We start from the raw sequence: 13376 nt of genomic DNA, 5'->3' as shown, positions 1-13376 counted from the left end.
TGTAGCTACTGATTAAAAAATAAACTAAAAACTGAGCATTTGTAGGTAATTTCAAAATTAACATTCTTTAAAAAATATATTTTCAGAAAAGGAAAAAAAATCAATTTCCAACTTTATATATATATATATATATATATATATATATATATATTTCCTTTTTATTCAATCTATCACTCAGTCTTTCTTCTTACTGCCTTTTTGGAAGTATTTTATTATTGATGATATATGTACTTTCTTTTATCTTTCCTAATGGGTAAAAATCTGGTGGCATAGTGGATAAGGTATTTGCCTGCTATCCAGAAGGTCAGCAGTTCAAACCCACAAGCTGCTCTGTGGAAGGAAGATGGGGCAATCTACTTCCGTAAAGATTTACAGCCTTAGAAACCCAATGGGGGTCGCTATGAGTCAGAATTGACTTGATGGTAGTGAGTTTTAATGGTAAATATTATATTCCCTGCAGGATGAACATTTAATTAAATTATTTCAATAATGATGACAACTGTATGTATCTTAAGTCATTGAAAATTATTTTTTATTATATCTACAACCAGGTAGAAAAACATGAAATCTGGATGGAAGCAAGTATTACCTTAAAGAGATAAAAACAGCAGTACTCAAAATTAGTGTAATAAATAATTTTAGTTGGATGTAATAAAAAGATCCAGGAAAACATCTTCCCATGTTCTTCTGTTCAAAGGAACCCAATTATATTTATGATGTGAACGATTACCTGAGTAGACTGAGAAATGGCTTCATCCAGTGCTACAGCTCTCTTTTTAACATCTTCTTTAATTTGACTGTAAAGGGTGTCAGCTGCCACATACTTCTCTTGGATAGAAAAGCCTTCCTCAAGGCTCAATTCCAGTAACTGCGGCCCAGTTTTGTTCATTTTATCTATATGAGGCTTGTGCTCGGCAATCAACTCTCGCAGTTGCTATAACAAACGAAACAGCTTCTCAGGATCTCAGGCTCACACCTCCATATTACAGCTGTCTACACCATCAATGCATCCAGCTGGCAAGAAACTCCAAACAAACACCCTCCACACCACAGGCATTTAACAAATGATGGCTCATGCAACTCTGCCAGAAGGAGATGGCCCTGACACAAAGAATAAACAACAGTCTCCTCATGTAAAAGACTCTTTAGGGTATGCACAAAAATGCTGGTGGACTGAAATAATGAATCACAGCTCATTATGCATTTCAAACCAAGAGCAGCATATTTTGACAAGAGTATGAGCCAAGGGTCGTAACACATTAAAGGATTCGGAACTCACTATGTCCCTAATCTACAGAGACCAAGCCAAAACTCTTGGTATCCCTTTCTGCACACTCATCATATATACAAAAATGTTAGAAAGGGAGAATGGAGGGAAGCTCAGTAGAAGGCAGAAACAATGCTGAGAGAAAAAAATATATATATATATGTGTGTATATATATGTGTGTGTGTGTGTGTGTGTGTGTGTGTGTATATATATATATATATAAAAAAGGAAGTTAGAGTGATATAAGCCCACAAGGCAACATATTTATATGTGTGGACTAATAGAAATTTATGTATAAATCTATTCTATGTAGTCACATATTCTATGTATATTTTAAGGAGCTCTGGTGGTTAAAGCATTCAGTTGTAACCAAAAGGTTGGCAAACACACCAGCCACTCCATGGGAGAAAGATGGGGCAACCAGCTTCTGTAAAGATTTACAGCCTTGGAAATTCTATATGGGGCAGTTCTTCTCTGCCCTAAAGGGTTACTATGAGTCAGAATCAACTGGATGACAGCGGTTTAGTGGGTATGTGTATTCTATGTATACATATGACGTGTATTTTATATATATATACACACACACATATATGAATAGATCTATTTCTAGTTGTTATTTTTAAATGTTCAAGGATACATAAATGAAATACACAGATACATATCAAGTGTTATTTATAAGGTGTACTTAAGGAAAACTGTGTGACATATGAATATTTTGTCATCTAATCAAGAAATACAATGATATTTATACTAATGTCAGTTGTGTAATCCAATGGAGCTTCTCTTTCTAAACAAAGCCTAAACAAAGCTGGACTATCTACACATGCCATGTATTCTAGGGCCTCCATTAAGCAGTTTTTCATAAGCCAAATCCAACACCACTCCCAGGGGAAGACCTGACTTTACCCACAGGTTTCAATGCAGCATTAAGAAGCCTTCCATTTGTACTAGACAATTGATTAGGCTTTCTAATGAACAGTTCTTCATCCTCAGCAGAAAGTGTGTCTCCAAACTATTTGTTTTATGTTGTTATTGTTCAGTGCTGTAGAGTTGATTCAATTCACATTGACCCCATGTGACAGAGCCCTAGTGTACAGTGGTTAAGCGCTTGGCTGTTAACTACAAGGGTGAAACCCACTAGTTGCTCTGTGGGAGAAAGATGTGGCAGTCCGCTTCTGTAAAGATTCACAGCCTTGGAAACACTGTGGGGTAGTTTTACTCATCCTATAAGGCCACTATGAGTTAAAATTGACTTGATGGCAATGGGTTAGGTATTTTTTCATTTTAATCTTTACAGAAGCAAGTCTCCAGGTCTTTCTCCCATGGAGCAATTTGGTGGGTTCCAGTTACCAACCTTTGGGGAGCTCTGGTAGCGTAGTGCCTAGGGCACTTGACTGCTAACCAGAAGGCTGGCAGTTCAAACCCACTAGCCACTCCTCGGAAGGAAGGTGGGGCAATCTACTTCTGTAGTGATAGTGCCTCGGAAATCCAAGCAGGGGTTGCTATGAGTCGGATCCGACTCAATGGCACATAACAACAACAACAGTTACCAACCTTTAGCTTAGCTAAATTCTTCTGCCACCAGGGCTCCTTGTTTGCTATCTAGCCCCTAACAAAAGCTTCTTTGAGAGAAATTACATTCAAAAAGGTAGTCTAGAGATATGCTACCACTCATTTCCTATAATTTCATTTCTATGATTTATCAATAAGAATCACCAGGAAGGCCCCATACCTAGATTTTTACTTTTTGAGAAACTTCTGAGGAAACTGTGTATATTATATCATTAACTATATCCTATATAATACACTATTTTTGAAGACTGTCAGAAGGTTGTCTCAAACTCCTTTTGGAAAAGGGTAAAATAAAAACAAATTCAATGTTAAAAAAAGGTATCTAATGCAATATTCTGCACATAAGGATGTGGTCTGGTCATGCCTAGAATCTAGGTCCTGTGTGTTCCAGGCTGAAGTTTTCTTTTTGTTGCTGTTTCTGGCTTGTTTGTTTCATATAATTAGATCATATCTTTCTGCTGCTTTACAAAATGGAGGTGGTGGTGGTAATAACATCTAATACACAATCTCATGTGAAAAGGAAACTGTAGATGTTACATAGTTCGAGTTTCGATATTCTGTAAGACATCTTTGGAAAACAAGCTTATACACTGAGTTATCAAGAAACTCTCTAACTAAGTGAGAGATCTCTACTGAGATATCTTGAGTTGCCTAGAATACAGATAGGTACCATCTGTGCAGGACTACTACAAGACACTAGAGCTTTGGGAATAGTGAGATTAGTCTTTTTAGATCATTCCATGACAGACAAGAGAACACTTAACTAGATTTCTACTTGGGTATGTATGTGCATGGGGAAGAGGCCCAACAGGAGATGTCTTTTGCCTCATATGTGACACACTGGGTCTTGGTAACATACTGATATAGGAGTCCAGTCAGGCTAGAGACACTTAGTATGAATACAAAATATCTTTCACTTGGTAACATGCTCCTCAGAGCCACTTTTAATTCCTAGCCCTAGAAATTCCAAGATCTTCCTAAAAACATCAAAGGATGCCAAAGAACTTAAGAAGAAATGCTGTTATGGAAGACTGCAAATATTCTGAAACAGGAAATCTTTTAGTGTGAACAAACAACTTGTTTTGAAAATCTGAACATTATTCACAAAAAGGAAAATTAGCTCAATTTTGAAATTTTCATTTCAGAAATGGGTCATTCTCTTCTATCTGATGTTATGCTTGGAAGAATGAAGTTATTCAACATTACCCCAGACTAAAAGAAATCCATGGAGTATTTCATATCAAAAATTATTCAGTGGGTAGGCAAAAGATTTCTGCCACAAACAAACTTGTATACCAAAATTAAATTCTCTGTAGTGTATAAGTCTGTTTCCTGCTGAATACAGATAGAACTCTATGTCGTTTCTATTTTGCATTAAAGAAAGTGTTCTCCAAAGCTCTCTTCTAAACAAATATTTCATTTAGAGATATTCCTCAGTTTCAATGTGTTTTTTATGTTTCAGTACATAAAAAAGTAAACAAACAAGATTACTAACTACGTCACATTTTTCAAAGAATGATGTAATGTAACCTGAGTTAAACTTTACACACACTCATACACACACATACATGTCTCAGAGTACATTTTGTACAGATCTGGGAAAGCAAGTATGTTCAGAAGACCATAAATAGCAAGAACTCTAGATTTTTTTTTTTTTTGACGGCCTTGAACAGTCTCTTACCCAAACCTTTTCAAAATTTTAAGCCATGCTAACATCTTAGTGACTACTAAAATGAGGGCTTCATAATACCATTTAATATATGGTCAAAACATGATACATTTGCAGATGTAAACTGGACTTAGTATACTCATCTGTTCTTTCAGGAACAAAGTACTTCAAAAAGAGCTGCATGTATATGGTGAGAGGGAAAAAAATCTGTCTTTACACTTGAGAATTTTTCTTTTTCATAGAGTTAGCTTTCATGATATTTCTATTTTGGCATTATGACTATGTGATACATATTTTCCAGGCTCAGGTATAGCAAGGATCATGAGGCTGGCACAAGACCGGGCAGTGTTTCATTCTGCTGTGCATAGGGTTACTATGAGTCAGAGACGACTCGACGGCACCTAACAACAGCAACATACATATTTTCTAAGATCAGTGGTCTTGTGTGATGTCACTTCTATATATTTCTAATCTTTATTTACATTTTAAATGGCTGTAACTACTATAGGTAAGGTGTAAAACTCAATCGACATAGGTAAATTAAAAGCACTTGAAAAGCTTAATTCTTTAAAATTTTAAAATGAAAATTTAGTTTTTCTACCCCTCAGTTCTTAAACTGATACTTTTCAAAAGAAATTGAGATATAATTAATGACACATACAATGAGGTCTACCCACATGAATCTTCTCACTGTGACAATGACCAACTATAAGGTAAGCACATCACGCAGACCAGAATACAATATTACTAACATGTTCTAATCATCCAAGGTGTCCAACAGCATTAAAAAATTCCACAAAAAGCACAATTCTCTTGTAACTTGGAATACAACCTTCTCTATTACACTGAGCTTACCCGATGTTCTTCCTGCTGTTGTCTTAAAGTTTCATATTCGAGAGCAGGGGCAGGAAGCTGAGAGATGACTCTTTGTGTTTCTGTCAGCCATGGCCAAAGTTCTTCATATGTTTCCCAGAATTGGTTAACCAGGGACTGTGCTCGCTCTAGCTGTAGATACCTCTCTGAGTTTATCTGGCAGATGGTATCATAGTTCTTCAATACCTTGTCTAGTTTTTGCTAGAAAATAAGATGATGAATACAGAGTATTTAACTGGTCATGCCAAGTAGCACACATTTTCCAGAATGCTTTGATCAGTAGTATACACCTGGCACAGAGTACCAAGGCAACAAATATATGTTAAATCAATCAATATAATCTCCAAAAAGCCAAACTCACTGCCGTCAAGTCAATTCTCATTCACAGTGACTGCCAAAGAGTTTCTAAGGCTGTAAATTTTTACAGAAGCAGAGTGCCTCATCTTTCTCCCGTGGAGCAGTTGAGGGTCTGTGAGGCAGAAGTAAGACACAGACAAACCTTCAAGTAGTAAAAATAAATTTTAAATCTGGGTTCAATAAAATGGAACACTATTCTAGTTAGAGAGCCTTTTTTATAAACATATTCCTACAAACAGGGAAAAGTGACAAAGTGACATGAACGGAACAGAGAAGTTTCTGATGATGATGATTATGATACTAGTTAACATTTACTGAGCATTCATATTACTAATATTACTGAGTATTAGTAAATGTTAGGCACTATTATAAATGTTTTATGTGTAATAAATAATTTAATTTCAAAATAACTCAGTGAGATAGGTATCATATTTTATCCCCATTTTCTAGGTGAAGTAAATGAGGTGTAAAGAGGTAACATGAGTTGCCCATGATCACACAGTTAGTGTACTAGGGTCAGGTTTCAAACTGAGGGAATCTGCCTTCAGAGTCTCTTAAAAATTTGATATATTTTTTCACGTCTAAACCTTCGCAAAAATAATGGAGGAAAAATTCAGTTATAAACAAGTGAATTACCATTATGGAATGTAAATATAAGAAAAGTAGTAATATATAGTATGCATTCTAAAATTTTATCTATGGGATACTTTGAAAGCAATATATACCCTTTAAAATGTGATCTTAAGAATAGATATTTGTATCATTTTCTTGGCACTGAATATTTCCTGTCAAAAACACTAATCTACATTAATTTCTTCAGGCTGCTCAGATGTCGGAATATAAATGGAATCCAACACTTTTAAGTGTTTTCCATCCATTTTAAGGATTGTTAAAATGACACAAACTAGAGGCTTCCTTAATTATTCAGCTTATTGTTTTCCTGTGTAGCTTACTGTGACTTTATACAGAATGGATTTCAGCATTAGAAAGAACCATATATATCTTATTTTGGTTTCAGCTTAAGAGGCCCAAATGTTCCTGAAGCATATAAACAAGTTGACCCTTACAATATTAATTTTTAGTGATAATAATGGTAATAACAGCTATTATTAATTGAATGCTTATTTTTTGCCAGCTATCCAACGACTCAAACCTTAATGGCCATTATACCTATCAAGAAAGCTTGTTCTCTCAGTGATTCCCTTAAGAAATATTCCTTTCACTGCTTTTCTGTAAGCCTGAAAAATGAGTTTTAAAACTAATGACTTAACTACTTAAATAGCAGCTATGGAGGAAAAGAAAGTGATTTTCTAGGACTGAAAGCTCAAAGCAGGCTGTTTATTCAAGAGTCTCACAGATAAGATTATACCTTCATTGATTGTTTCTCCTCTTCACTGCATGTGGTCATGATTTCATTCCCAGATTTTAAAAGTTCATCAATAATATCCTTGTGTCTCAAAATCTCCATGGTGAATGTCTGTGATTTACCCAAATAAAGTTAAAAAAAAAGAGAGAAAGATCTTGTGACTACAATGAAAACAATCACAGTGCGCATAATAGTTAAGGGGTCTTGAAAAGCCAATCATGCAAGTTCGTTTTCTAGACTCAGTGTACACTATCAAACAAGGGCAACTGCAAACATATTTCTTCACCTTTTGAACCTGCAGCTGAGCAGAGGTCTGGTCTTGCTCAAGCCTGATGTCACCCAAAGACATCAACTTCTTTTCTATTTCAGCAATCCAGGATAACTCACCATCAGCTGCTTGGTCAAACTAAACAAAAGATAAATAATTAGGTCAGCAAGTTCTTGTAACTAGTGCCAGAAAAAAATATCTATCAACATTTCTTTTAAATATCTTTATTACACAAGTGGAAAATCTGAGCCTATCTATTCATAGCATCCTGAAAAAAATTCATGATCATGATTAAAGTATAAAAAAAGACAAACTTTCCATGGAATAATTAACAACAAAATCTTAAAACGTGCTGAATCCTTGACATTACATTAATGATTCTGGGATAGCTAGCACTGTTGCTTTCCTTTCTAGTAGTCTTGAGAATTTTCTCCTTGGAAATACTATCCAGTTCTAACAGATATAAAAGTCAACAACTGGAGTACAGGCTCAGTTTTTCTGTCATTTCATCTATCACCTCAACCCATGTGATATGCAGGTAGTATTCTGCTATCAATGCATAGGATTCCTGGCAAAAAAGAACAAAAAAATCCCATGTATTTATCATACAAAAAGTGTGTGTCTAAGTGCATGTGTGCCTGTGCCTTCTCTAAATATGTACAATATACTTCCAAATGACTTGGGTGTAATTTTTAAACATCTTACTTAATAATGGTAGAAAATACTTTCAAGAGCATTCTTAAAAGATTTTAAGAGATTTTATTTCCCTAATTGGAACAGTAACTCATAAACATGGTAGAAGTTCATAAAATACATAAAAATATACAGAAGAAATAAAGATTCCTCATAATTCTCCCACTTTTTGTTAGGTTAGTTTCATTCTAACAGTTAAGACTGTTAGAATTTTACAGAATTTTCTTCTAGAATTTGAGAGAGAATGATTTGTTAAGGCCTGAGATAATACTCTATAAACAGTGTCATATGGTGCTTTTTCATTTATTATGAACATTTCCCAAGTCATATTCTTTTAATTATGATTTTTAAATAACATGATTATATTCTAGCATACCTGGATATTTTCATTTAGGCGCTCTGCATATTTTTACTGTTACATAAACAATTCTGTAATGAATATTCCTGAGCATAAATCTTCATTGGCATCTCTAATTAGTTCCTTAGGGTAGAATCCTAGAGGATGACTTTAAGTTCAAAGTCAAATGGGATGAATATTTTCAAGACCTTGGATGGGAGCTCTAGTGGCATAGTGCTTAAGGCATTTGACTGCTAAGTAGAAAGCTGGTGGTTCAAACCCATGAGCCACTCCTTGGAAGGAAGATTGTGCAGTCTACTTCCGTAGCGATACTGCCTCAGAAACTCAAGGAGGGGCCACTCTGAGTCGGATTGACTTGACGGCATTGAGTCTGCCTTTTGGTTTGGTTTGGACCAGATAAACTCCAATGTCTTCTAGTGCCTAACACAAATGATAAACAGTAACTCAACGGTGGCCTCAGCTGTGACATTCAATGAGGAATGGACATTGTGGGTATTTGGGGCCAGTATTACCAGATCTTTTATTTTTCAAGAGAACTTGGAAATCTAACTGAGGAGGGGAAGGCAATAAGGAAGGGATGAAATGAGAAGGGTGGAGATAACAAATTAGATGGCCAAATCATTCTTCCTGTTATAACACTGTATATCACTATGTGGACTTATGGGAAGACTTTGTAGATGTACTTCTCCCAGTTTTCATTATAAACATATCTAAAAAATTTGCACATTATATATACAATAAACAGTAAAGAAAAGACTCAAAGGCAGAGAGAAGGTAGAATGACTACGGACCTTGGGGGGGTGAGTACCCTGACTTTTGTTTTCACTTCACATATGCCAGACTGGATACTGGGAAAGAGTATAACCAGGAAATACCAATAGCTACAAGCATAAAACAAACAAACAAAACACATACCCCCAACAAAAGCCTACTCTCTTTAGTCAAAGGACTAGGAAAGGGAAAATCTAGCAAGACAGAAAATTTTTAAACAATTAACAACTCTATTCAAAGAAACACTATGGCCCTACTCTCTTAACCTTGAATGCTGACTATACCATGTACTGCCAGAAGAACAAACAGATCTGTCTTGGATAAAGCACAGCCAGAATGCTCCTTAGAAGGAAGAATGGCCAGACTTTGTCTCTTGTACTTTGGTTATGTTATCAGGACGGACCAGTCCCTGGAGAAGGATATTATGTTGGGTAAAACAGAAGGTCAGTGAAAAAGGGGAAGACATTCAATGAGATGGACTGACACAGTGGCTGCAACAAAGGGCTCAAGCATGGCAACAACTGGAGGGTTGTCAGGACTGAGCAGTGTTTCGTTCTGTTGTACACAGGGTCACTACTAGTCGAAACTAACTTGATGGTTTCTAACTAACAACACTAGCCTAAATGTGTAATTGCCCCTTTATATATGTCTGGAATTAGGACCAGAGTACAGCTTAGTATTAAAATGTTTTTCTGTTTACCCAATGGAAACGAATCCAAGAAATATAAATGAAACTAACCTAACAACAATACCCTTAACTCTGCCAATAAAGGCTGAGTGAAGAGCCCAGACTTCTGCCTTCATGAGGCTATAACAAGGTTTTCCAACACCTCACTGAGGTGATGTCAATGAGTCAGGAACATGGAGTCCTACCTCCAAGTCTCATAACATAATTACCAAAATAGTGACAATACTACCAAACTCTGGCAAGTATGTAAAGAAACTACATCATACATTGCTAGTGGGAATATGGCCAATCTCAAAAGCAGTATCTTTAAAAACGAAACATAAAACTATCATATGACCAGCAATTGCACTCCCGGACATTTATGCCAGAGAAGCGATGACTTATGTTCACACAAAAACCCTATACCTGAATGTTTACAGCAGCTTTATTTGTTAATACTCCAAACTGGAAACAACACATTCGTCCTAGGATGGGTGAAGGGTTAAACAAACTGTGTTGCATTCAGACCATGGAATACCATTCAGTATGAAAAAGAATCAAGTACTAATACATGTAACAACTTGAATAGATGCACAGAGTGTTATTCTGAGCAAAAATTTTGATCCCATCAGGTTACTTAAGATGTGTTCCCATTTATACAACATTCTTAAAATGACAAAATTATAAAAATGGAGGACAGATCAGTCATTGTCAGTGACTGAAGAGGGGATAAAGGTCAGAGAGAAAAGGGTATGGTTATATTTCCACATAAAGCATGCTTATGGTGACAGAAATGCTCTGTACCTTGATTATATTGATGTCAATATCCTGCTTGAGATAACTGTACTATGATTTCACAAGATATTATCACTGGGGAAAAATGGGTAGAATACAACAGGATCTCTCTGTGTTATATCGTATAACTGCATGTGAGTCTACAATTTTCTTAAAACAAAAAGCTTAATTTTAAAAAACATGTTTTAAGACTAGGATAATGTCTGAGCAGTAGTCCCACTGTCATCTGTGATAAGGACACGTTTGTTACACTGGGCTCTCCTTTGAGTAACACATTTTTAAGAGGATCACCAACATGCTAAAGTTCTTCCCGACAGAAAATCAGAGCTTTGGCCATTACAGTGGAAAGCCTCCAAAAGAAGGGCAGAACTTTTAAAATGATGATGTGTGAAGACCTAGAGGGCGCCCGGCCACGACTGCCGACTGCTCTGAAAGGGCATCTCAGATAGAGTGGGAGAAAATGTGGAAAATATTCAAAACCATAAAAAAAAAAAAAAAGACTGGGCTTATTGGTCTGATAAAGACTTGTGGAACCCCTGAGACTATAGCATAGCGCTTAGATACCCTTCAAGCCAGGAACTGAACTCACGGCCCTGCTGCTCATCTTGTAGCCAAATGCTAAACAGGCCTATAAGGTAAAAAAATAACACCACGGAGGTATATATCCATCAGAAGTCCCAACTATCTGAGATCAAAAGGCAGCATTTGCCCAGGGATAAAGCTCAGAAGACAGGATGGGAAAGAAGGACAAAGGGAATGGTAAACACAGGGAGGAAATGGAAATGGTGCTGTCATATGGTAGCGCTTGTGATCAGTGTCACAAAACAAAATGTGTATGAACTGTTGAACAGAAAACCAATTTGCTCTATAAACTTTCATCCAAATCACAATAAAAAATAAATAAAAAGACTGTGTGGACACTTACATCTTTAAGTAGAATTATACGTTTTTCTTATATTTCTTGTAACATTATATATTATTTTATAGTGAAGTCATTAAAAAAATTATCTTAGCAAAGAGCCTAAAAGTTTTCACATAGTGGTGTCAATAAATATATTTGTTGGCTGATTCAGTACTTTTCCTTATGATTGGAATAAATGAGAATAATGTGGACTTTAGAAGGAATCTTAATAAATCATTTTATCTTACCTGTCTTAGTGTGGTTTAATAACTTTTATGATGTTATTTAGCTTCAAATGGAACCATTTGTTAGCAATTACTGATAAATATGAAATAGAAAAATCTTTCATCAATGAATTCACAGAAGCTTCAGTATAGAAAAAGAAATCCTCACGAAAAAGCAATGCAAGAGTTTCTATGCATGGATTATGAGCTTCCAGGCTGATCGATTACGTGGATTTACTTAAAGGGTCTAAGTCAGAAAAACAGGCTAGGCCTTTATACTTGAGTGTAAATACTACAAGATATCTGAATAAAATTTAACAACCATGAATTTTTTTCTTCTACTAGTCCTTGAAATAATAAAGTGGCACCACCCTGTTGTTTGTGTTCAGGCTATTTTTAGCATTTATATGACAGTCCTAACAGAAAAAGTCAGGTTGTCAGTGTTAATATTAACTTAAAATTGTGCCTTCCTCCTTTAAAGAAAAGTGTCCAACCAAAAAAACTGTTTGATGATACCATCAAAGTTGCCCAAACAGAAAGCTGAACCTCAAACACTGTTTCTTTAACAAAGACAAATATTTTCTTTGCCAAAAGAAAGCAAGATTCAAGTTGAAATTTCCCTTGTGCTTCTGAGGAATTAAATTAAATTAGCAAATATTTATTATTAAGCAACAAATGGAACAGCCACTAGGCCTAGGCCTACATTAAGCAGTTTATAGTAAACTAAGGCATTTTAGGTCTATGACTCACTCAAATGACTTGTTTGCATGTGTGTTTCTAATGGACCTTTAAAAAGATGAGTCTTTTATATGTAAGCATCATGGTTTGCAATATTACTAAACAAAATTTTAATAATTTACTGCTCATACAAATAGCAAAAATTAATTTCAGATAATTATAGATAATCTCAGCAGCTGTAACTTCTTTTAGAGAAATATTTTGTTAATATCAGGAGAATCTAATCATCAACATTAGTTACTATAACTCCTGTGGGAGACTGCTTGGCAACTAAGAACAGCAACAACAAGCATTTCAAAAATTTCCTAAAAGTTAGTGAAATTTTAAGTGGTTATCTCTATATATTCCTGAAGAAAGTAACAGCCAGCATTCTACTGAATTCGTTGTTCTAAGTGAAATACCACCTTTAATCCTCACAACTGTATAATGGGGTATTATGTTTGACTCCATTCATAGTTGAGGAAACTGAGGCAGGGCGAAGGGTTAACTAATTTACCAAAGATTACTCAGCTAGTAAATGTGGTCTGACCCCAGAGACTGCTCTCTTACCCGCCCCATATGTAGCTTGTGCTTGTAAATGGCTTGGGGTTCAGGAATTCAAAATATTCATGTGGCTCAATTACCATAAACCAAAAACCAAACTCACTGACATCAAGTCGATTCTGACTCATAGCGACCCCCTTTGGATTTCCAAAGCAATAAATCTTTACGAAAGTAGATTGCCCAGTCTTTCTTCTGCAGAGTGGCTGGTGGGTTTGAACCGCCAACCTTCTGATTAGCAGTCAAATGCCTTAGACACTACGCCATCAATTATCATAGCAGTCAATAAATAGTACATTTTAACTTAATATTTAAA

General features: G+C 35.7%; 1 protein-coding gene across 1 annotated transcript in view; it reads right to left on the bottom strand.

Moving 5' to 3' along the window:
• Window positions 1–13376, bottom strand: part of DST (dystonin) — a 614637-nt gene that overhangs the window by 57814 nt on the left and 543447 nt on the right. The window contains exons 71-74 of the mRNA XM_042781628.1: window positions 7392–7511; window positions 7109–7216; window positions 5365–5583; window positions 731–934 (exon numbers count right to left, since the gene is read on the bottom strand). Coding sequence (XP_042637562.1) covers window positions 731–934; window positions 5365–5583; window positions 7109–7216; window positions 7392–7511 — 651 coding nt within the window. The remainder of the gene's footprint in view (window positions 1–730; window positions 935–5364; window positions 5584–7108; window positions 7217–7391; window positions 7512–13376) is intronic.

Source organism: Orycteropus afer, unplaced genomic scaffold, assembly GCF_000298275.1.
Source record: "Orycteropus afer afer isolate SDZICR_OR568_19922 unplaced genomic scaffold, OryAfe1.0 scaffold00140, whole genome shotgun sequence".
NCBI classification, from domain to species: domain Eukaryota; kingdom Metazoa; phylum Chordata; class Mammalia; order Tubulidentata; family Orycteropodidae; genus Orycteropus; species Orycteropus afer.
The sequence above is the reverse complement of the archived record's forward strand: the minus strand, read 5'-3'. Positions and strand labels throughout refer to the sequence as shown.